Source organism: Plecotus auritus (genome assembly GCF_963455305.1).
Source record: "Plecotus auritus genome assembly, chromosome: 8".
Taxonomy (NCBI): domain Eukaryota; kingdom Metazoa; phylum Chordata; class Mammalia; order Chiroptera; family Vespertilionidae; genus Plecotus; species Plecotus auritus.
Window position 1 is genome coordinate 14260204 of NC_137782.1, and position 25256 is coordinate 14285459.

Sequence of the window (25256 nt, forward strand, 5' to 3'; positions counted from 1 at the left end):
CATGAGAAATCATTTTAGTTTCTGCAACCCCTAGAGGAGTGCCTACGCTTTTCCTAGTAAATTACTACTCTGTTTTACAGGAGTCCTATCTATGTGATGTGTGAAGAGGGACAAAGGGATACTTATGCAGAAGTGTGACTCTTCCATGGCAAGGAAAGTCTGTATGGGTGGGCTGTTTAGCAAGGAAATTCTGCCAGCAACTGCCAAGGAATGAGCTCTTTGTAGCACGAACCAATACTTTAGAGATTAGTGGGCAAGTCCCACCCCAGGTAACATACCAAGAGATGCAGCAGTAAGGTCCCCTTGGGGGCACAAGGCTTGCAGCACCTCTCAGCCAAGTTCTCTCCCTTTTGTGCAGCAAAATGACAGTCAGGGTTCTATTTTGGACAGCTTATCAAATGCCTATAAACAAAGCGAGGACAGTATAGCCTGGACCTATGGCTTCCCTATCAGGAAGACTTCAGGATTCATGGTCATCAGCTTCCAATGGCTCAGTAGACTTCTCAACCTAGGATGTGTGACCTCTGGAGAAAGCACATCAGAGAAACTAGATGCTCATGCACATCCAACTTTGACACTCTTGGGATCCTGTTGGCATTCCTACTAAGTGTTAGAGTCTTTATCCAACTAGCAAACTGTACCATCTGATCAGATGAGAATGTAAGAAGAGCAACTTTAATAAAAAGCATAAAGATAGTGTGCATGGTTGTAGTCTAGGAAGCTACTGGGGCTGCCTTCAGGCCCACAGTTCTCAGGCAATGGCTCCGAGAGAGTAAAGACAGTAACTAATAAGTAAACAATGTATAAAATGTACAACAGACTCCAATGGACAAGATGTTCATGTGGTTCTTACCTCTTTGCAAACTAGTGAATGCAACGTGCCAAAGATGGCGGACCTCTAAAGAGTAAATCCCACAATTAAGTAACAGGATAGTCCCAGTTTGAAGAAAAACTTGGCCTTACCTGGAGATATGGAGGAGTCATAAGAACTTCTCTCCTTGCGGTTCATCTTGAAGGCTTGGATGTCCTTTTCCCTGTACGTCCCAAAGCCTTCGTAGCTCCTCCTTTTACTCCCACTCATGTCACTGTCCCACTTGTCATTCGAAGGATTCATCTCACTGAACACGTCCAGGCTCTCTGGTCTTGTGCTGCCACTGTCCCCAACACTGCCTGAGTACCTTTTTGTGCATGAGTCCACAGGCTCACTGCTCAAGTCACCTTTGTCCTTGGCCTGCGTCCAATGCTGGGCATCAGAAAGTGACAGTGTCGACAGGGTGTCCACCTCAAAGTTGTTCTTCGAAGCTTTGTGGCTGACTTCACTGTGCTGGTGCTTCTGCTTCTCCTTATGCTTGTTCTTCTCACTCAACAACGGGAGCTCTTTGTCTGCGCTACTCAGCCGCTCACTCAGGATGTGGCTAGAGAAGCCTGTGGCTTTGCCTGCAAAGAGACCACTCAGGTTGTCGTGGGTCCCCAGGATCCGGTCTTCCTTGTGCTTATGCTTGTGTTTGTGTTTCCTCTTGTGGAGCCGACCACTGGACAGACTGGCACTGCTGACCTTGGGAGGATTCAGGGATGGTTGCATGTCACCAAGGCCCATGCCAACAGGTCCCTGCAGGTGTACTCCATGCTTTGCTTTATGCTTCACCGTACCGGACATCTTCATGTGGGAGCTTGTGTGGAACTGAGGTGGTGGCACTGTTGGCCTCATGAATGGGGAAGCTGCTCCGAGCGTGTGCGATAGGTATAAAGGAGCTGGGTACTGACTGTAATAACCAAGGTTCATCATAGGCATTGATGTGTAAGGCATTCCATAGGGTGCATAGTAACTTCCACTGGGAATAGGGTAGCTGAACCCTTGTAAAAAAGGCACCTTTGTCATGGTGTCATTGGTTTTTGCAGGCCTACCACGCTTCTTCTTTGACTTCAAGTCTGAAGTCCTACGAAGATAGAGCAACGGGTCATACTGGATATATGGCACCGGGTAATAGTGATCAAAATTTATCCGAAAAATGCTGGGATACGGATTCTCATGGTAAAAGGTGTAACTCCGGTGGGAGATCCTGAACACCTGGAACTTGGTGATGAGCTCTTCCAGGTCTGCCAGAAACTGGAGATCATCACGGTTTTGCAGGCTTTTCCGTTTCCTCTTGTGCTTTGGCTTCTTGAGGCTTTCATGGGCCAGAAAGTTGTCCACAATGAGATGCTTCTGCCGGTGGCCATGCCGGTTCTTTGTGCTGGTGTCAGACGGAATGGCCTCCGGGTTGTCCAGAGAGCAGAAATCAAAAGAGTACCTCCGTCGGGATTCTGAACTCTTCTCTGCTTGGTCAGACGTGCTATTGTTGTCTGTCCCAATGCCACTGTCGCTTGGGATCGTCTCCTCACTGTGTGACTCACTCACAGGGGACAGTGTGATTTCCTTGAGTGACCCGATCTCGCAAAGATGTGAAGGTGAGTTGGCCATCAGCCTGGGTGGAGACAGCTTCCAGGTTCCACTGTGTATTCCCTTTTGGGTTTTGGTTGGAAGAGCACTGATGGGTTGAAGATTTGGCATAGTTTTTAACTCTGAAAAATTGGTTTCAGTGCTGGCGGGGCTCAGGTTGCCATTTGACCCACCTAATTGTGTTGAAAGTGGGTGCATAGTTGCTGGTGAAGACGCCACAAGTGACTGAAAGTTGGAAGGCACGGCTGGAACATCCGGCTGGCTAGAAACAGGCCTTGGGTGCTTGATGGCTGTTTTGGGTTCTTCGGATGGGGGTGACAGCTCTGCTCTTGGCTTCCTCCCCCTCTTCTTGCCAATGTAGATGGTTCCCCTTTTGCTGACATTAATCTGCTTGCCCAGTTTGCTCTCAATTGTAGCTGCCCCAGGGCTGGTTTCCGGGGGAGCTTTAGCCTTCAGAGCAATGTTGCTGGAGCAAGACAAGATCTGGTTCAAGATATTTTTCCTCTTGAGTGTTTTCATCTTATTGATCGTTTTGATGGTCTTCTTATCCAACACCCCAAGCTTTCCAACTTTTTTATGAAATTTCATCTCGCTCATGGGTTTGTCCTCTCCTGGCACTAGTTGAGCCAATTTAGCTAAACTGCGTCGTCTCTTTCTTTTCTTGGTGCCAGAAAACTCCCGGCTGATGGGACTGACCGGACTGGTGGAAGTCCCCTCATGAATTGTCTCAACCGTGAGCAAAGGCTGCTTCTTTGGTCGTCCCCGCTTCTTTTTGACTGGCGTGATCACAGTAAGACTGTCTGTGTTGGTGTAGAGAGGGCTGGAGGGGGTGATGGGATAAGCAGATGGTGGTTCCACCATCAGTTTATCGGAGGTGGCCATGACTGCCTCCCGAAGCATACTGGTGGGTTTGGGTTTGCTGCACGTCCACCTCCGTTTGGCAGCAAATTTTGGGTGCTGGATTTCTGGCAGTTTTCTTGATGGAGAGTGATCTTTGCATGTTGGAGGCGTCATGACCATGGTTGGCTTCCGTTGCTTAGACACAACACCTGGGGCAACTTTCTCGACATTTCCACCTGTTTCAAGGCCAATGGAGGGGGACTCGTTCTCTATAATTTTACCCAATTTAGGGATACGGGGATCTTTCTTATTTCCCTCAGGGTTGGAAAGTATCCTGTTAACTACTTCACTGCTCATAGTGATTCCAGAAGCCAGAGCTTTCTCTGGCATGATCTTCTCCACCACCGCCTTGATGGACTGTCTCTTTTTCCTTTTATGGCTGGTTGGGTCTAGACAGGGTGCCTTAATAGGGATGGTAATCCGGACATGACTCGAGTCATTCTCAGGATTACTGACGGAACTCCCATTCTGCCTGGCTGGTGATGCCTCCTGGGCATGATCTGCAGAGTAGCCTTCCCTTTTCCCTTCTGTATTGTCAAATGCTTTCTGGGCATTCTTGACCCAGTCCAGGTCTGGGTTTGGTATGGTTTGACTTATCACATCTTTTTTACTGGACTTTTTCTTGCTGCTTATAGTAGGTGGCTCTGGGGGCTCCTTTGCTCCTCCCCCATCTTGATCCACCAAGGGCTGAAGCCCATTGCACTCGGCAGAGCTGCTGGGTGGGGCTGGCGAGCTGTGGTTGCTTGGGGATGGAACCACACCTCCCAAGAGCAGATCTTTGCTGCTGTTGGATAACTGACTCCATGTGTTCCCTGCACTGCCTTTCTTACCCTGGGCCTTTGCAAAGGAAGCCACGGGCTCAAGAGCTGGGATCTTGCTGGTGCTTGCAGTTTCTCGGCCAGATTCTGGACTGATGAAGCAATTCTGAGTGGCAGGTCCACTGTCAGAGTTGGTGGACCAGTCCATGTGGTTCTGGCTGATGCTTTTTTGCTGGTGCTTTGGTTTTAAGGTGTCACCGGTGAAGTCTTGTGGGAGGCTTGGGTCATAATGGAGAGCTGAGTGTTTCTGTGGCCGCTCGTAAGCCTAAAGGTGGGCAGAATGGAGGGGAAAAAAGAGAGAAACAAAGATGAGTATGTTGGAGCAATTTAAAATTTAATGTCAAAAGGCTTAACAATATGAAAGTTGGAAAACACCACCTTTAATTCCAGAATGCTTTATAGAGGTTTTTTTCAGTTGAAGTAGTAAAAACATGACCCACTATTTTGAACATTAATAAGGATGCTTTAATCATGTCTGCCTCCGCCCCACCCCCTAAAATATAGCAGGAACTGTAGCCTATCTTGGTCAAATGCAATCTGAGAACATAAACTGTTTAGAGCAGCAGTCACCAACCTTTTGGATCTCACGGACCACCAGTGGTCTGTGGACCACCAGTTGGCGACCGCTGATTTAAAGAGGGGAGAGGACCTAAAGGTCATTAGTTCAATGCCTGTATTTTACAAATGAAGAAGCTGATATTCCAACAACAGAGAGTCCTGGCCAAGATGTCAGCATCCAGGAGAGAATCTGAGTTTCCTCACACCCTGTGGTTTTTTTTGCCTAACTCGAGCTGCCTCTTACGTCTGCCCCGGCTTCTCCTCAAATGCACAGCTTGCCCTTGCTGCTTCCAATTGTAGTCCCTTTCTGTGTGTACTTTATACCGGACTTCAACAGCTCTGCAGTAGGAACCACTGTGAGGAGGCAGCACACGCTGAGGAATTCAGGGGTAAGTTTGAAGACTCTGGGGAAAGTGGGCCAGTCAAAGGCATGGAGAGAAAAAGAAAGAGCCGTCCAACCTGGGCTGGCTCCAGTAGTGGTGCTGTGTTGGGGCGTCAGGCCTCTAAGACATCCTTAAGCCACATTAGGCAGTGACTGCTCTCCTGAGAAAACTCCTGGATTCTCTCAAAAGGAACCTTGAGTCTCCTGGACAAAGGTGCCAGGAAAAAATCATTATTATTCACGATCACACCTCTGAACCTGTCAGCTGTGGTTTCCCCTGCACCAATTCTAAATGAATGTCTTCAGACTCTGGAACCTTCCTCAGGGAAGGCAGACCCTGTGCTGGAGCCAAGCATAACCAGCCTCTATAACATCATAAAGGGAATGGGTAGTGAACACATCGTTCTGAGGTATTAAGTCTATTTTTAATATAGAGATGCTTGCATGGTTCCAGGTAGATTTCAAGCCATGCTACCAATACAAAGAAGCATTCCTCAAAGCTCATTGTTAGTCCCATTTTACACACAAAGTAGTAAACTTAGAGCATATTACCCTGGCATTTGTTTAGGAAGAGAAAATGCTAGTAAAGTAAAGGAAGCTTTGGACAATATCCCCACTGAGAAGTATATGAAAATTGGCTTAGTGAATTTAGGAAGTTTTAACCTATAATATCTATCTATCTATCTATCTATCTATCTATCATCTATCTATCTATCTATCATCTATCATCTATCTATATCTGTTTGCCACAGATGCTTTAGGATTTATGCTCTATTTGAAAACACTTCTTACAGTCCCTGTTAAGATTCAAAGCACAAGACATCAGGAAGCATCACAGGTAAAATGCAATGGAGTAAAATAACCAGAGTTTTCTTCATCCTAGCTCTTGGAATACCTAGGCTTATTTCCTGCCTCCTTGAATTTATGAAATCCTCTTTATATTTCCAATATTGGATTATATTTCTTAAGCATCATGAGTCTCCCCAAGCTAAGCCTGTAAGTACCCAGAAGAAAATTAAGAAAAAAATTACTGAACTATTTCTTCATCACGTAGTTCATAGTAGATACATCACCACATCATCAACATCTAGAGAACTGAGCCTGTCATGAGTTCATTTACTGGGTTTCACTGCCGTGGACAGAGGCTGCTAACCCAGTTTTTGGAAATAAGTATAGAAATCCATGGTGATTGTGGGGTTAGAGAAGGATGGGTGGAGGTGGAAGAGGCATAGAGGGGATAAATGGGAAACATAAAATAAACATTAAAAAAATAAATCTTATTTACGGCATAAAATATTAAACAGCACGTTCTTATGTATTATGAATCAGGGCTTTGCTAATTTCTCACTTATGCTTTGCATTTTAGTTGCACTATATGTATACTCAAAGTTGGCAGGTCTACAGGAGGACTTAACGATAAGTTTCCCACTCGTAAGGATTCCTTATCCTACCACACTTTTGAGTTAGTGGTGGCACTTATTAAAAAATCATGTTGGTGTAACAGGTATAAGTTACTGTTTTTGACTTGGGTAAAACAGGACTTAGAGTCACTCCCCTTCCCTTTCCTCTACCTCCTGCCACCACCGCTCTCTGCTCTCAGAGATCAGGACACTGAAGTCACAGAGGGGCTTCCTGGTGATGCTGGAATCTGGTCACCAATTCCCACCACTTTTTCTCTACTGCCTCATCTTCTTCTTCTTGGTTTCTATCGGAGTCTTTAATTAACTCTTTCTTTATGTTTTAATCTCAGTCGAATCCCAGGAGGACCCCTACCTTATAGAAATACTCCTATTGTAAGTTTTTATAATAAAACTATGGATCTCATCTTTATTATACTACTTAACACCATTTGCACTTTACAATTTGTGGACTAATTGAATGAATGCCCGTCTCCCTTTCTATCTTATGTATACACCATCTCAGAGGTCCCAAACACAGTGCCTGGCAAGTAGCAGGCACTCAATAAACATGTATTGAATAAATAATAGAGCATACATTTTACTATGGGTATTTTATTTTGCAAACAGTGAGATTAATGACCTGTGCATTGCAACATATTATCTGCAAACATAATCACCCCCTCCAGCCTAATTTCTTATGCCATTCCTTCTGCATGAACCATTGTCTCTCCTAAAAATTGTGACATCTATCACAGTCCCTATATGTGCCATTTACTTGTGTGCTTTTCCCTTTCCCTGTCCTAGACTGTAAGTACCTTGAGGACAGAGACTCTCATTCATCTTTTTATCCCCAGTGCCTTCTACAAAGCAAACCACCCAGAAAGTTCCCAATACATGTTTGTTGAATGAATGAACAAAATAACATTTGAGCTGCCTACCACCATCACAAAATATACACTGAGTGGCCAGATTATTATGATCTCTGAATGCATAATAATCTGGCCTCTCAGTGTATATCCTATATAATAAAAGGCTAATATGCAAATTGTCCCCTTGACCAGGAGTTCGACCAGCAGGCAGGCCGGCCAACCGCCCATGTCCCCTCCCCCTGGCCAGTTTGGCTGGACCCCACCCATGCACAAATTCATGCACGGGCCTCTAATACACACACACACACACACACACACACACACACACACACACACACTGTGAGTGGCCAGATTATTATGCATTCAGAAATCATAATAATCTGGCCACTCAGTGTATAGCTGCACACAAAAGACAATAAATAACCCATCAATTGTTTGGTCATAGCTCGCCATGAAACTGGGCCACTCAAATGTATTAGGTGTTTAACAAAAAAAAAAAAAAAAAAAAAAAAAAAAAAAAAAAAAATCTTTCTCAAATACTAAGCACTAAAGGAACTTGCAAGGTAGCTCCCCTTCAGTGCAATTTTTACTGTGAGTCCTCCCCCAGCCCCTGTTAATTGTTTCGCTTTCCAATTAATTCTGCCTTTGGGGAAGGCCATGTGGCTGTCGGGAGGGGGGACTTCGCTCTGGCAGTTGAAAGGTGGGGCCTGCTCACTTACACCCAGGGCAGGCCAGCTGCAAGTAATGCAGTTAAGTGTGCCTGGTTCCTGGGCTTCCATCTGGAAGCTGCCTGATCCCATTGTTCCTGCAGATCAGCTGCAATCTGCCTGCTGGGAGAGTCAGGCAATCAAAGGGCAGGATGGACAAATGGGAAGCCCAACAAAGGATCAGGAGTAATGGGGGAAATGGTGATTAAACCCTGCACTTGGATGGGCTGCAATGACAAGGTAAAGAGGACTGAGGGGGGGTGCTGTCCGAGGGGTCTGGCAGAACAAGGCTTTATTCTAGCGGTGGCTGACGGCTATATCTGTTGCATTTCAAGAAATCCCATTTCTTCATCTGTCAGCCATGACATATTATACACACCATGGTGAGGCTGTCAGTTTCAATATGTCCTTCACTGAGAATTGAGCACTTACTCCATTGAGACTGAGACGGACGTGGCAAACCTGGCCCCGAGCACAATACTGAGGCAAGTGGGAGAAGTACCAGCTCTGCCTCCCACCCTCCTCTAGCAGTTTGAGGATGCGATTCCCTATTGGGGTGGGGGGTGCCCTTGACTGGGGGCTTAGTAACCCACGCAGCAAGGTTTCCATTTCCCCCTCAGATGATGAATTTTTCTGGGGGAGAAGACCTGAATCTTTTAAGGCCTTTGTACCACCCTCAGCAGGGCCATCTCCTGAAATGGTTCACAAATAAGGGAAGAAATGATGCTACTCTACATTGGGCCAGTTATTGTGTGGAAATTTCTTTTTTAAAAATATATATTTTTATTGATTTCAGAGAGGAAGGGAGGGGAGAGAGAGATAGAAACATCAATGATGAGAGAGATTCATTAATCGACTGCCAGCTGCATGTCCCACACTGGGGATGGGATGCACCCTGCAACCGGCATGTGCCCTGACCAGGAATTGAACCTTGACCCCCCACATAGGTCAATGCTCAACCACTGAGCCACCTGGCTGGGCTGGAAAACTCTTAATTCTAACTAAGCTCAGCATGTCTCTTGGCTGCTCCTCCACCCCTGTGAACTGACTGCTTGTGGAACTCATAGTCACTTTGAAGGTGTGGGTCAGTTTTATAAGAACAGTGCTTTCTGCATATTGAGCCCAGGCCAAATGTTTGTTCACAGTAAAACACCATTTAGGACACACTGGACAGATTTCTCTCCTAATGGATGCGTCTATAAGGAAGCAACTATCCCTTTCCCCATGACCAATGCATAAATCATACACGTTTAAATATTGTACAAATCAGAATTATTTTTTTAAAAGCACCTTATTTTCATTTACTTTTTAAAATGAGCATTAGCTCACTGCATAAAAACTTCAAGATCCGTAAAAGCGGGAAGAAAATCAACCCCTCGGCCTTCTCTAAAAAGCACGGGTTGTCTCAGTGAGAGGGAAGATAGTGATTTGGGTCTGAGAAAAATCATATAACTCATCAGAAATTAAGCATGACTTTGTGGGAGATGAGCCACTCTTCTGGGTTAGCTGTCTTCGCGCTGCTTTCTGCTGACTTCGATACTTTAAATTTACTATTTGTGAGATATTTTGCTTTGCAATGAGCAGGAAAATATGTTTGGATATGAAGAAGGGAGGGAGTTTTAGTTCCTCATTTGGCACTTGGTGCTTCTCAGGATGTGGGGCTGGATCACTGTACCAGAGCCACCTAAGGCTCTGGTCATCAATACAGATTCCCAGGCCCTAACACACACACACACACACACACACACACACACCGATTTGCCATTTTCTAGGGTGGGGCAAAGGAACTTGTATTTTATATGCTTCCTCAGATAATTCTGATGCACAATAAAGTTTTAAAGCCACTGATCTAATGTTTTAACCCCCCAATTCCTCTGGGTGGGGCTCTTCTGTGGTTGCTATGACATTTGGGCACTTTTGGGTGGTAAATATGCAGAGCAAACACCCATAGACCTGTTAGGATATGCAGTTTGGCACCATGGAGCATTCCTGCTTTGCTCTTTGAACTTTGTAATTTAAATAGTGAGAAACTCTAACATGGTCCCGTGTTTTGGTATTCTAAGTACACTGTAAACTAAGGTGGACACAAGGGTCATAATATGGATGGATGAGGATACTGCTCTCCCAGAAAGGACTAGGTGGGCAGGTGTTCATGACCTCCAACTCTGGGGTCTCTATTTCCCCAACGCATCCTGGCCAATCCCTGGACCTCCAGGGAATCTTGACATTCCATCCCTGAGGCTTAAAGCAGATGCTTAAGCAAAAGCTGAGGGTGGGAGACAAGGAAGACGACCGCAAATGTCTGATTAAAGGCTCTCAACTCAGGCTGTACATTAGAATCATCCAGGAAACTTTGTAAAGAACACCATACCTGGGATCTGGCCCAGAGCAATTAAATCAACTTTCTAGAGGTGGGGCCCGAACAGTAGTTCTGTTTTTCAAAGCAGACAGAGTTGAGAACCACTGGATTATGTCAAAGACAGGGGTCTGGGTTGGGACTAAAGAGGCTCTGATGTTATCAGGAGCTGTTCCAGCTCAGTGGTTTTCAAATGTGTTCCACAGAGTCCTAGGATTTGGTAAAGGCATTTCTGAGCTGTAGCCAGTGGGTTGGGCAAGAGGGATACTCCAGACCATTCTTTTAACCCCCATGTGAACAGAGTGGCCTTACACAGGATTCCATTTAACAGAAGGGAGGAGAGGAGAGATGCTTCTGTTACTCAAGAAAAGATTTTGAAAATTATCATTTAGGCCAGGGGTGGGGAACCTTTTTTCTGCCAAGGGCCACTGGATATTTATAACATCAATCACAGGCCATCCAAAATTATCAACTTAAAAATTAGCCTGCTATATTTGGTCAAACATTTAATTAACTCTCCCCTAATGCCTTGGCAGGGCCAAACCAAATGATTTCTCTGGCCTTATAAGGCCCACCCCTGATTTAGGCTCATGAATAGGAGGAATATACATGCCGGCTTTCACTGAATTGCCCCCCAACATCTTTCAACCCAGTTCATTCCTGCATTTGCTAATGGTAGGTATAGAGGAATGCCACCAAGTACCCTCTTTGAACCATGGCTTTATGATGCTTAGTCCATAGAATTCTATGTATGTTTGTGTCCCTCCAAAATCTACATGTTGAAATCCTAAACCCCGAAGTGATGGTCTTGGGAAGTGGAGTCTTTGGGAGCACAATGTGGTTAAGTCATGAGGGTGGTACCTTCAAGAATGGCATCACTGCTCATATAATAAGAGAGACCCCAGTGTTCTCCTGTTCCTCACCATGTGAAGGCACAGAGGAGATGGCCATCTATGAACCAGGATCTGCTGACACCTTGATCCTGGACTCCTCAGACTCCCGAACTGTGAGAAATAAATTTCTGTTTTTGTAAGTCACCCAGTCTATGGTATTTTGTTATAGTAGCCCAAACAGACTAAGGCAATGGGACACAGAAAAGCTACCCGGCTCCTAAATGGGCATGAAGTTTCCAATTACATATATACAGTGAATGTGTCCTCATTTCCTGTCACATAAATTGCCCTGGGAAGTCACCTTGATGTTGTTCCCACAGGAAACATTCCTTATTTTCTATTTGGGTCATGTGAGTGATACTAAAGCACCCTTTTCACTAGGGGTGATAACAGCTCCTGCGAAGACAAAGGCCACTATCATATGTTTCCCTGAGTACACAGTGATTCTGCATAATAAAAATAATCACTAACTTGGGTCCAGCCATAATGGATTAATAGGCTTTAGACTTAACCTTTCTATGGAAATATAAAACTGGAAAAAATATATGGAGCAACTGTTTTCAGGCATTAGACAATAAAGACTGCATTTTAGAGAGAAGGGAAACTCATAAGGACTCACAATATCCCTAGTTTTCTGTCTGGGAGAATGTTTTAAACTTGGGCAGAGGGAAGTAGAACCCAGAGAGCTGTGCTTTCACTGAATAAAAACAAAACAAAAACAAACCAGACATCAGAGTTTGGGGATCCTGAGGGGACTAGAATTTGGGGGAGAAGGTACCTGAGAAGATGGAGCTATATGGAAAAGAAACCCTAGAAGTTTTAATAGAGATCCCCTATGTCTTTGGTCAAATTTTATTCTGTACTTGAGGGTAATACTTCATGAAGTCTAGCATAAACTTGCTACTGAGGGGGACTTTAAGCTGAGCGAGGAGTCCTGAGGCCACATAATATCAGGCAACACTGAATTTCTGACTAGCCAGAGTGGGGTGGCCTTAATGACTATCTCAGATATTACATTGATCTCCCAAGAGTAGTACTCATTAAGAGTAGAATGACTCTACTAGTAGCTCTAGAATAAAGGCTACTTTAGTCCCTTCCTAACAAAGACTAAAAAGAATCCACAGTAGGATAAAGCTAATCTGTCAGTAATTAACTACTGACTATTTAACTATTTTCTTTAAATAGCCAAACTATTTAAAGAAAAACAACAAAATCCAGAATGTCTACGATGTAGTATCCACAATGTCTGGTACACAATGAAAAATATATTTGATAAGCAGAAAAGAAGGCAAATATGACCTACAACCAGGAGAGTAGATACAGGTTCAACAGCCATATGATGATGTTCAGGTATTTAAAGGAAAAGATGGGCGTAACCGAGGAACATATGGGGAATCTCAGCATAGAAATAGCAACTACACCAAAATAACAAAATGAAAATTTTAAATCAGAAAAATGTAATGTCTGAAATGAAACATCACTTAATATTATATATCACTCAATAATATTCCTGGATGGGCTTAACAGCTTACAGGATACTGCAGAAAGGAAGTTCAGTGAACACAAAGAGAAGAAAATAGCATTATTCAAACTGAGAGAGGAGGAAGAAAGATTTAAAAAGCCCAGCACTTCAGTGACCTATGGAAGAGTATCAAGCATTCTAACACACATATGGTTAGAATACAAGAAGTAGAGGAGAGAGAAGAGTGCACATAGATTCACATAGCTAAGCAGCTCAACAAATCCCAAGCAGAAGAAACACCCCAAAACCCACATCTGGGCACGCTGTAAACAAATTGATGAAAACCAAAGCTAAAGAAACAATTTTAAAAGCACCCAGAGAGATAGATACATTATTATGGAGCAACTATTTTCAAGCATTAGACAAAATAGTGACAAAAGTAATGTCTAACTTTTCATAAGTCAAGCCAGAAGACAATGAAATAATACATTTAAAGTTCTAAAATAAAAATGTCAACTTAAATTTCTAAATCCTATGAAAACATCCTTCAAAAAATGAAGGCAAAATAAAGTTACTTTTAGGTAAACAAAAACTTAGAGAATTCATTGCTGGCAGACTTGAATTACTAGAAATGTAAAATAAACTTCTTTAAACTAAAGGGAAATAATGCCAGATGGAAATTCAGTTCTACTTGAACAAATGAAGAATGTGGAAATGGCAAATATGTGGGCATCTATACAACTTAATTCTTGGCCTTAAGATCTTCAGAAAAGCAACTTCTTAAAGCAGAAATAATAACAATGTTTCATGTAGCTTATGACATTTGTAGAAATAAAATATATAATAAAACAAAGAACAAGAGGCTGATATTTGTAAGGTGCTTACACCTGTTCAAAGTAGACTGTGATGCTTTAAAGGTGGATATTGTAATTTCTAGAGCTATCACTAAAAGTAATAGTGGTAGCCTGGCTGGTGTGGCTCAGTGGTTGAGTGTCGACCTATGAACTAGGACAGTGGTCGGCAAACTCATTACAGAGCCAAATATCAACAGTACAACGATTGAAATTTCTTTTGAGAGACAAATTTTTTAAACTTAAACTTCTAACGCCACTTCTTCAAAATAGACTCGCCCAGGCCGTGGTATTTTGTGGAAGAGCCACAATCAAGGGGCCAAAGAGCCGCAATTTGTCGACCACAGAACTGGAGATCACAATTCGATTCCCTGTCAGGGCATATGCCCAGATTGTGGGCTTGATCCCTAGTACATGGCATGCAGGAGGCGGCTGATCAATGATTCTCTCTCATCATTGATGTTTCTATCTCGCTCTCCCTTTCTCTCTGAAATCAATAAAAATATACTAAAAATAAAAGTAACAGTAGTATATCTAAAATGTAAACAGAAGGAAAGAAGGATACTATTTTTTTTTTAATAAATCCAAAAGAAGGCGGAAAATGAGAAAAAGGAATGAAGACAGATGGATAGGTAGAAAATACATAGTACGATTATAGACTTAAACTCAGCATCACTAATTACATTAACTACCTATATACTAAACACTTTAAAACAAAACAGCAACCCCCAAAACAAGGAGCAGACTGTATGACTGAATTAATAACTGAGACCCACCTATACGCTGTTTATAAGAGATACACTTAAATATAAAGACACAGATGGCTTAAAAGTAAAAGGATGGGACAAGATGTGCCACAGGAACACTAAGGGTAAGAACTTGGGGCTAAATCAGCATAACGTGAAACAGGCTTCAAAACAAACAGGCCTACCAGAGATAATTTAGGGACATTTAAACATGATAAGAGTTAATTCAAGAAAAGACAATAATCCTAAATTTGTGTGCACCTCATAACAAAACTTCAAATATATGAAACAAAAATTAAGAGAATTAAAGGAAAAAAGACAATTCCAAAATTGAAGGGATTTTAACACTCCCCTCCCAGTAACTGCTAGAACAAATTGACTAACCACAACAACAACCAAAATTAGAAAAAATATACAAAAGATTTGAACTCTCAACCAAATTAATTTCACCCAATTGCAAAATACCTTCACCGAAATATGTTGGGCCATAAAACAAGTAGAAATGGCCAGTGAGCACACATCAGGTCCTCAAACATTATTTGTCATCAGGGAAATGCTGACTAAAACCACAATGATATACGACTCCATATCTAGTAGGATGGCTAGTATTAAAAAGATTAAAAAACAAACAAGTGTTGACAAGGACATGGAGCAACTGAAACTCTCATCCATTGCTTGAGGGAATGCAAAATGGTACCACTTTGGCAAATGTTTTGGCCATGTCTTTTAAAGCTAAATATGCCCTCTGACACGTCAATTCCATTCCTATGTGTTTATCCAAGACAGATGAAAACATGTATCCACAAATAGACTTTTCTAGAAACTTCACAGCAGCTTATTTTCAAGGAGTTATCACCAGGAAACAGCCCAAATGTTCACCAGCGGTGGAATACACAAACACTTGACTAAAAAGAACAAAGTATGAATATATTCCACAATATGGATATATCACACACAAAATTATGCTGCGTGAAAGAAACCAGACCTCCCAAAAGTACAGACTGCATGATTCAATTTAAATAAAGTTCTAGAACAGGAAAAACTAATGTATTAAGAGGTAAATCAGAACAGTGGTGGCTTATAGGGAAAGATGGGAAGGGTCCGAAAGGAAGTTTCTAGAGGTAATAAACACATTTTTATCATGATGGGAATCCGAGTTACATAGCTGTATCCAGTTTTCAAAATTCTCTGAGCTGTAAACTTAAGATCTATACATTTCAGTATATGTAAATTTCACCTCAATTATGTAGAAAAGGAGTAAGTACAACAATAGTGACTAAAAACTCCCTAGACTCCCTCGCCCCCCCCCACCCCCAACACCCCATGAAAGCCACTCTGTGGAACTTAGGGAGGTTTTCTTCCCAATGAACACCAAGGGTGGCCAGAGATCATTGTTTACCCTCCCCCAGTCTTCACTCAGCTCTGCACAGGAACAGCTGACTGAGCTGATCCCAAAACAATGGAGCCCAAATCAGGGAGGCAGGTGCTTGTGGCTTCTGCAGGGCCCACCTATTCTTTCCTGGTTCCTGGCGGCATCCCTGACCTGGGACACCAGCTAGAAAGGTGAAGCTCACCTCCACGCCAGCCACAGATCCACCTTATTGGAGGTAAGGAAGGAAGCTTGACAAGAACCTGCTCACAAATCAAAGCTAATGCTGCCCCGCCTCCTCTGTAAATCATGTGAGATCCATCTGGGTAATGACTCCTCCAGTGTAATTCCCTATTAAGAGGCTTTATCTGGAGAGATAAGCAGCTGGTTTCTGTGTCACTAATTGCTGTCTGCTGTGATTTTAAAACATCTGCACCATTGTGCTCTTCATTTTCATATTCTAATCACCCTGAAACTTGAAAAAGGTACATCATTGATTGTTTCTATGGGTTAATTAGTACACAGTCTCCTTGTAGAGACAATTTAGAAGCAGCCCGAACCTCAATCAGGAAGTTTGTTTTAAAAATTAATAACATCGGTAATGGCTGGAGGGACTGTTATGCTCAGGGAGATAGCGGGACACTCCTGGTGGGAATGCCACCCTTTGTTATGCTGCACAAAGGAGGGACCCTAACAGGGCAGGGGGCAGGAGAGTGGGGAGTGGTGCCAGGCTGGATGCAGGGACACAGGACCTGGCTTGGTCCCGTGGACTTGACTGCTGTCTCCGCTGCCTTCCTCCCTTGCTGTCCCACTCCCCCTCTTCTAACTAGCCAGAGTCCCTTAACCAGTTAGCATAAATCAGGATTTGATGAGGATTAGCCAAAATATCTAGAGGTGAGTAGAATTTGTCAAAGCTGTAAGAGCATGGGAGATCACTTCATACTTTCAAGTCTATTCGTTGTACCTGTCCCCACCTCAACTATGGTGGGCGGGGGGGGGGGGGGCGGGCGGCAAGTGAAGGGAGGGTGCTAGAGTATAACTGAAAGAGCTGGACCACATAGGACAGCAACACTGGAACCCAGACCTTCTCAAACTTAAATTGCATGTGATTCACCTGGGGATCTTGTGAAAATGCAGATTGCGGTAAGGAGGTCTGGGGCAGGGCTGGCATTCTGCCTTTCTAACAATCTCCCCAAGGCGGTTCAAGGTCAATCATTTGAGATGCATTGGTCAGGGGCTCTTTTTCAAGCCCTTGACCCATGTCATTATTCCTCAGGTCCAGGGGTTGGGAGGGAAGCTTGGGTTCTGTTCGGGGGGTTGAATCCCAGCTCCATAATTAAGGGGACAAGTCACATGGTCTCTCCTTTCTTAGCTTCCTCATTGGGACAGTAACCGCAGCGCCCATGTCAAAGGGAAGTTGGAAGGATTAGAAGTTGATGAGTGTGAAGCATTTAACACAGTGCCTGGCCCACATAGTCACTGTGTAAATATAGCTATTAAGCCTAGGTATCCTTCAGTATCCTTCAGTAAACTGCTCTTCTGAAAAGCAACATCCACCAGAAATGGGGGATGGGGTAGATACATTCACCAGGGAGAAACTCTAAGCTCAGATGGTGGTTTCTTGCCCATCAACCATTCCAGAGGGCCTGGTGGCCACAGTCTGTGGCCGCCCCCACCCTCAACCTAGCCCATCGTTCAGAGCTCGAGGTCTTTCTTCACAGCCTCCTGGGAGCTACTTGAGGATAGGCAGTCCCGGGAGCTCACTTCTGCCCAAAATGCATTGTTCTTTCTATCAGAGTGCTTTCCTATTTTGCGCTGAAGTCTGTCTGCCCTTGGAGAGTTTTGGCAAGCAGAAAGACAAGCATCCCTGCATGTGTTGGCCTTGATCTGAGGACCAGGCTCTGCAAGAGAGGGAATGCACCCCAGGAAAGGGGCCCCCAGTCCACCCCCACCCAGCAGTCTTTTGCCACCTCCAAGGTGCTTTTCCCGGGGGTCTGGAAATGTGCTATTGTGAGGGGGAAAACATGACAAAAACAGGCTTCCAATTGTGTGACACAGAAATAAAAAAGTTGCCTCTCAGCAGATCTGGAAGCCAACTAAAGGAAATGCAGAATAAGAGAGAAAATGGTGTGGAGCTGCAGGGCGGCCACTCCAGCAGCCGTGGGCAGGCTCGCAGGGGCTAAGTGGAGAGCAGCGATGTCACTGCATTTTTCCAGAGGGGACCAGGAAGGCTCCTGATTGAGCTATTCAGGTGCTGGCACCTGATAACTCAGAATCTCACCAACAGCACCACACCACCTCATCTCAGCAGCAGCTCTGACCTCCCTGTCCAGGCTTCTCCAGGCCCCAGCTGGGTTGTGGGAGCCCTGGGAAACAGATTGGCCCCCAGCTGGGTGGTGAGAGCCCTGGGGGACAGAGTGGAAATGAGCACACGGCCCTGGCCTCCAACACATTCTGCAGGCAAGGCACTGAGCAACTCATCCTGACATGAAGAGCTATATGGAGCCATCGTCAGGATTCAAAACTGTTAGCTCTTCTCTGTGGATTGGTTCTTCATGACATTCCCTCAAAAGGGGAAGAAACAGAACATGTTCTTGCCACTTTGAGAATCGATAGCCTGGAGGAAGTGGCAAAGGAATGGGGACTGGGGTGGACCACACATTTACATCTGAATCTATAAGAGGTATAAAACTTCAAGCACATTGAGAGGCAGAGCAGAGTCACAGGGGATCTGGTGAGGCAAAAGAAAGCTGAATGAATAAGCAGAGCGTGTAGTTCATGTGGCCAAACACAGGGCATTTTCCAAACCTGCCCGAGGACAAGGATCACCAGCGGCCTCTGTAAACAAAGCTCACCAGGCCTCTCTCCTGCAAGTTCAGAGTCATGGTTCTGGGCTGGGGTCCAGAGATCCCTACTTCAGTCGAGTCTGGTAAACACTTGGTAACATAGGGGTTTCTCCACCGAAAGGGGCTTAGAAATGTTCAGCTCTGTTCCCACGTGTGTGTGTGTGTGTGTGTGTGTGTGTGTGTGTGTGTGTGTGTGTGTTGGGGGGTGGCGTGGCAGAGAGACCAGTGTGAGGTCAGTCAGGGTAGCATGAGCAGGAAAGGGCTCAACAATCAAACCCAAAGATTCCATCTAGCTTTTGCTTGTTAGAGGAGGAAAAAAAAAAGATGGGACAGGGTGGAGGAAAAGTATTTTTTTCCTCTTTACCTCATGTTTCCTTTTTAAAAATGATTTTTACTGCAAAACTGGTGCTTTTTGCCATTAGAGCTAAAATAACTGTTGATTATAAATGGAGTCTAAAATGTCATGAAGATGCTGAATTCGCCTGAAAATCCAGCTTGTAAAGCTTCCCATGAACACTGCAAACTGCAGGCATTTGGGGCTTCATTCATTTGGCATGAGTCTCATCTGGAAGGTGATACCGACTCCCAAAGGCCAGGCAGACAGAGCGAGGATCGGGGTCCTGGCCACGTGAGTAGGGGCTGACCCTTGGATTCACAGCTGACCCTATCGTGCTTTAGAACCAGTTCATGTCCTGGGTGGGTGTGATTGGACACAATGATGTTCCAGGTCAAGCTGTGCTGACTGCCTCCAGGATCTCCTACTTAATCTGTGCTCCTTAACTTTCACCAGGAGGCTCCCTGCTGAAGGCAGCATGGTGCCTGACACTTGTGGGCTGTCCTCTTACCTTTCTCTGAGAGGCAGTGGAGCAGAAATGTGCAGCAGCTAGGATGACTGGAACCAAATCTTACTAGCTGTGTGTGACCTTAGGCAAGTTGCTTAACCTCTCAGTGCACCAGCTTTCTTACTTATAATACAAGGATAATAACATACTTACTTCCTAAAGTCAATAGGCAAACTGAATATGTCAATCTATGTTAAAGCACCTGGGCCAGTGCCTGGTGCACAGTCGGGCTATCCCAGTACTCACTATACAATGGAAAGCCCCAGGGGCATGCTCAGGCTCAGGAACTGGAAGGACCTAAGTTCAAATCCCAGCTTTGCCTCTTACTACTATGTGACCTGGGACTTCTTATCTTCTTTACCCTAAAAATGGGATAAGTAACGCAGCCTGTCTAATAGCATTATTTTAAGAATTAAACAAGACAACATGAGTAAAATGTATTCACAGAACACATCCTAAGTGTTCAACAAATCCCAGTTATTACTAACATTAAAATTGTATGACTATTCACTATTGGTATCACCACCCATCAGAAACCCAGTTCCTTAGTAAGCAGGACCAGGGAACACTGTACCTTCACCCTTAGTTATCCCACATTTATCTACATCCCCTTGACACTCATTCTAGCTCAAATTCCTGAGGTGTGATGCCAGGTCTGGAGGTGGTCTCTGATGACCAGAGTCACACTAACTAGTTTGTAGGAGAATCCAGCCCAAGCAAAATCACTGGCCATTATTCTGGGAAGTTATTCTGAGCCAAAAGGCTTCGCCTTAGTCTTCCCAGCTGTACTGGGGCCTTCCTGGAACACAAATATCTTACAGTGTTAATCGATTGTCTACAAGTTGTTAGTTGGACACAGATTCTCCCCTTTGTCTGACTGTCATGATTTAGCTTATTAGGAGTTTTAAGCTCTTTCTGCATCAAAGCAGCAAAAGTTGGACATTGTACAGAGTTCCTGTTGGGGTGCTTTGTGGTGGGGGTGCTGCCATGCTATACAGTCATGGGAACAAGATGTACTGCAGATTATCTATAATGAGTGCTGGCACCAGTGTGTGGGCGTCCTTGAATGGTGATGGGAAGTTTGGATGTGGGCTGAAATTCTACATCCACATTAGGCCGGAGCCTGGTGCATCTGATTCCATTCATCCTGGAATCATTCATTATGCAAACATATATTTGGTCACACTATAGGAGAGGCATGGTGCTCTTACAAAGTTACAGAATCTTAGAGTTGGAGGGCTGCTGGAGCCTCTCTTCTCCCTTTGCAGATGAAGACACGGAGTCTTAGAAGACTAATGCTTACACCCATGCAGATAATCGGGGCTGGAGTTGGTCCACCATCTCCTGACTCCACCTCCAGCTGGTCCTTCTATTTCCCTTGGGAGAACCTCCTCTGTAAGGATTTGAGGTGCAAGGAAATGTAATGAAACCCTCTGATCTGACGTTACTGTCTGGGTACCTGCAAGTCCATGCACTTTGCTGAGCCTTTGTGTACCTGCTGGACCTCCCCCATAGCTCTGAATTCTTCAACCCACCTCCAAGGTGAAGCTGACCTGATGCCTCTGACTCAGGTTGGTTGCTGGACTATCTCATTCAGAACTTGCACCTGCTTTTTTCTTGGCTACTTGTCAACTTTGGTTAGAAAGCTTGGCCTTGATCATTCCATTTTCTCCTTAAGCAGGTCCCTTCTTGGACACCTGCCTCACCAATTACTGCTGTAACAGCAGTAACCCCTACCTTGGCCCACTAGCTTAACCATGTCTCAGGCCAGGTAATTTTGAGATAGTTTTCAGCAATTCCCTGCATCCAAGGGATAGGGGCTGAGGGAGCCAGGAGAGCCCTTAGGGACCACTTTGTCATTCAATGAGGGCATTGCATCCAAGAAAGCAGAAACACCTCACCCTGAAATTTCCTGATGACATGGATTACACATCAGGTCAAAATCATACAGTGAAAAGCTTTCTTCATTGGCCTTGTGGATGCTTAGCTGTGTTGGGTCTTTTCTTCCTGCCTTTGCTGATTATGCACCAATGCATAATGTCTTCACAAACAAAGACATCCCATTTGCAGCTACAGGTAAACAGAAATCCACCTTCAATAACATCCACATCCAGACTGATGTCTTAGCCTTACCTCTTCCTCATTCTAATGCTCCAGCAACTCCCTACTTCCCAGACCAGGATATTAATTTTATTTTACCTTTATTTAATTAATCTAGGTTTCAGTTTTCACTCAACCCTTAAGTAGCTGTGTGACCTTGGGCAAGTAACTTAACCCTCTGGGCATCCACCTTTCTTTCTGTAACAAAACAATGATCACCTCAGGCCTGCCTGCTTCTCCAGGTCACCTGGAGCATCTAATGGATGTGAAAACATTTTGGAAACCATAAAGCACTATATAAATGCAGGTTATAGCAGTTGGTTGTTATTGCTTGGTTGAGAACTCTTCTAACGATTTTGAAAAGCCAAGAATGCTGAACACACTCCCTGTAAAATCAGCATGAGATGCAGGTGTAAGTTGTGATAAGTTTTAAAATAATTTTTAAAAAATCACATTATTTCTATACACTTTCTAAGGACTCCTAAACCCCCACCACCCCTCTTTCTCTATCTCAGCTGAAGGGGAGGGTAGAAGGAAGGGGAAGGGAATGGAAGACAAAAACAACAGCCTTCCCCACTCTGGCAATAAACTCCTAGCTCTAAAGCAGGTTTTATTTAGTGTGCCATAAAAACAGCCATTTCTCCTATCATAAAAGGCCTGACTACCCAGCCTCATTTTTCTGCAGTGAGTCTGCAGGTCGAGTGGGTCCCACTTCTGGAGCAGTACTACCCTGTCCTCCTCAACCCTACTCACCCTCCCTCGCAGCCTGTATGTACCGGGAAATGAAAGGCAATTTTTAAGTATTTTATTACGTGTGAATTTACAGGGGGAAAAAAGTATACATTTTTGGAGATGGAACTAAGATTTAATTGTCCCTCTGTTTTATGGTTACTCCCTCATGGGAATGTACCAGACAGATTGGGCACTGTGGTTTAAAAAAAAAAAAAATCCAGGCAGGATTATAGCAACTTTCCTAGCCATTAAAAAGGCGCTGGAAAAGTTAGGTCATTTTTGGTGAAATAAAAAACCCCTACAGAGGCTCAAGAAGGAAAAGAAGAATAGTGGGTTCCTAAGCTGAGCCTACCTATCTGTCAACTTGAGTTGTGCTCTTCTCTCTCGGGCCTTGAGAGTGACCAAGTTCTTCTGAATCACCTGGGAAAACATTTGGTGCCATACACAAGGTAATTTACTAAAGGGGGACCTAGATGAGTCAATCCTCCTCAAGAGAAGTATTTTGAGAGTCTATTTCTCACTAAATAAATAGAGGAGTTGGCATTGAGGCATCCCTAGAACTATGGTGTATCTCCAGGTTTCTTCTGAATGAACCAATGTCCAGCCATGCTGGCAAAGTTAGTTCTTGGACTGCAAGGACAGTTCAAGACACAGTGGGCAGAAAGGATTAAGATGAGCATTAGGAACCCTGAACACACTTCTCATCTGAACTACAGTTTCCCCATCCATAATACAAAATAACTAGTGTGCTAGAGGATTGTCTCAGGCTCTTCTGAGCTCCAACACTGTAAACTGTAAAGTGCAAGTATTCTTAATTTGGGATCAAAGTTATAGAAGGAACTTCATTCTTGAAAGCCCTAAATACAGGTAAGGTAATTTTCTCTCTCTAGCCTTTTTTTTTTTTCCCTTACAGGGTTTGCTTAAGCTGAATCTAAAAAAACACACAAAACAAACAAACAAATAAAAAAAACACCCATAGGCTGTTGATGGCATTTGACTCCTTGATCCCAAAGCCTGTTTATCAGGGAGAAGAACGCAGTGAAAGCAGCCTGGGGAAATGGAAACTCAGAGGTGCCTAACCTCCAACCTGGCATCATTTGTTAACTAGATGGCAGTTGCCCTCTTAGTACAAGTTGAAAGGAGGCCATAGTCTCCAGGGCCCCACATGTACAACTAGGTCATCCTGAAGTGTTCCTGTTTGTGTCTGTCTACAACCAAATAAAACGTAGGCTTGCAAGGATTTCCTGAAAAGCAGAAAACTTGACAGAAGGATTTAAAGAGGTCTGCGGATTGGGTCTCCTGGAAGGTACAGAATTTCTATATAAATGCATCCAAACACTTAGTTTCTTAATCTTCAAACCACTACCATGCTGGCTTATTTCCTTAAGGGCATCAAAGATCCATCCTTGCAATAGTTCTTTCAGGCAGCATTAGGGCATGGTGGAGAGGCATATGGGTTTTAACTTATTAGATAACTCATCTTAAATATCAACACATGCTTAAAGCTCTATGTAATCATAAGGGGAGCCTAAGGATACAACCACGTCCATAGATGGAAGAAAAGCAAAGTGCATCAGGATAACAATTTAGTGTTCAATGCTAAGGCTCCAAGCTCAATTGTACTAGAATAATGACCAGTTAACTTGACTAAATTCTGCCTCCAAATGCAGTACTCTAACTTATTAGCTGGATCACAAATGCATACTTTTGGCCATAAGGATGATTAATTTAAAGGGCATGGCTGGCTCAGGATAAACTTATCCCAAGTAAATGGCTAAAGGATTGTGAGTCAATGCCGTGCAAAGACTCCACAGCAGCAGGAGGCCTGCCTGCTTCTACAGAGTGCAATGCTAGATCCCTGGTCTCGTGGGCACACATCTAAACAATCTGCGCTCAGTTTGTTCACCAGTTAATCAGAATACTGTCCCTGCCTGTCCAGGGCTCAGCCATATTGTGCAGAAGGAGTTAATGCCACACAATGGTACTGAGCTGAAATCTGCTCTTTTTGTGTGGGAGGAAGTCACATATCCTTCAGATGCCCAGAGGGTCATACTCTTTGACCTTCAGTGACTCACTTCACTTCCTTGTGTGTTTCCTCCAACACAAAACCATGGGGTCAGATGAGATGATTTCTGAAGTTCTTCCCAGGACTGCCATCCTAGAAAATGATAACATCGGAACACCATAGTTCCTTGCAATATACACTAACCAACATGGGAGCTGGCCTATGGTAATAAGGCAAGTGGTTGTTTTTTTAAGATGGGGTTAATCTATGGATTGAAGATCAACCTGTGGAATCTCTGAGCTTTGTGTCAATTCCTTTCAAGAGGGATCCCTGACACTCTTTTTCTCTTCTTGTAGAGGATACTGTCTTCTCTGGTAAGTGCCTATCCTAATGCTTCTGCTTCACCAATATTTTATAACTGCCAGCATCTTAAGTTAGAACATGTGCCATGTAATTAGATTTCCTTGCCTTACAGATGCTGTGCCCCTTCAGCTTGAAAGAAGAGAGACACTTCACCCAGGGATGAGAGCCGAACAGTGCTGTGTCTGCTCACTGGGGTTCACTTCAACGAGGCAGGGAAAACACTATCATTAAAGCAAAGCCTTTGTCCTTTGGACAGCTGCTCAAAGAAATGTAGAAAAGAGATTTTTAACTGGACCACACAAAGCTAAGATTTTAACCCTAGTGACTTAGAGGAGGGTGAGAAGAGATAATTACTCTAGTTCTTTATAAAGGTAATCTGAAACATCAACAATTTACATTCCAACAGTGACTGTAGCTCACATGGTAACACTCGATGGAGCAGGAAACATGTCTTTTCCTGGGATCTCAGTAAGGTCCAAAGGCACGCCTACTGTACACTTTATTAAAAGAACCATGTGTGATTTGTGGGCAAATCAATTATCAGAGACTCTATTCTTTATTTGCCCATATATAAAATGGGGCATGAGAATGCCTTACACATGATTATAGTGAGATGA

At 44.0% G+C, this 25256-nt stretch overlaps 1 protein-coding gene across 2 annotated transcripts in view; it reads right to left on the reverse strand.

Moving 5' to 3' along the window:
• Positions 1-25256, reverse strand: part of SETBP1 (SET binding protein 1) — a 355347-nt gene that overhangs the window by 104628 nt on the left and 225463 nt on the right. For both annotated transcript variants that reach the window (XM_080684674.1, XM_080684675.1), the window contains exon 4: positions 964-4423. In XM_080684674.1, coding sequence (XP_080540800.1) covers positions 964-4423 — 3460 coding nt within the window. The remainder of the gene's footprint in view (positions 1-963; positions 4424-25256) is intronic.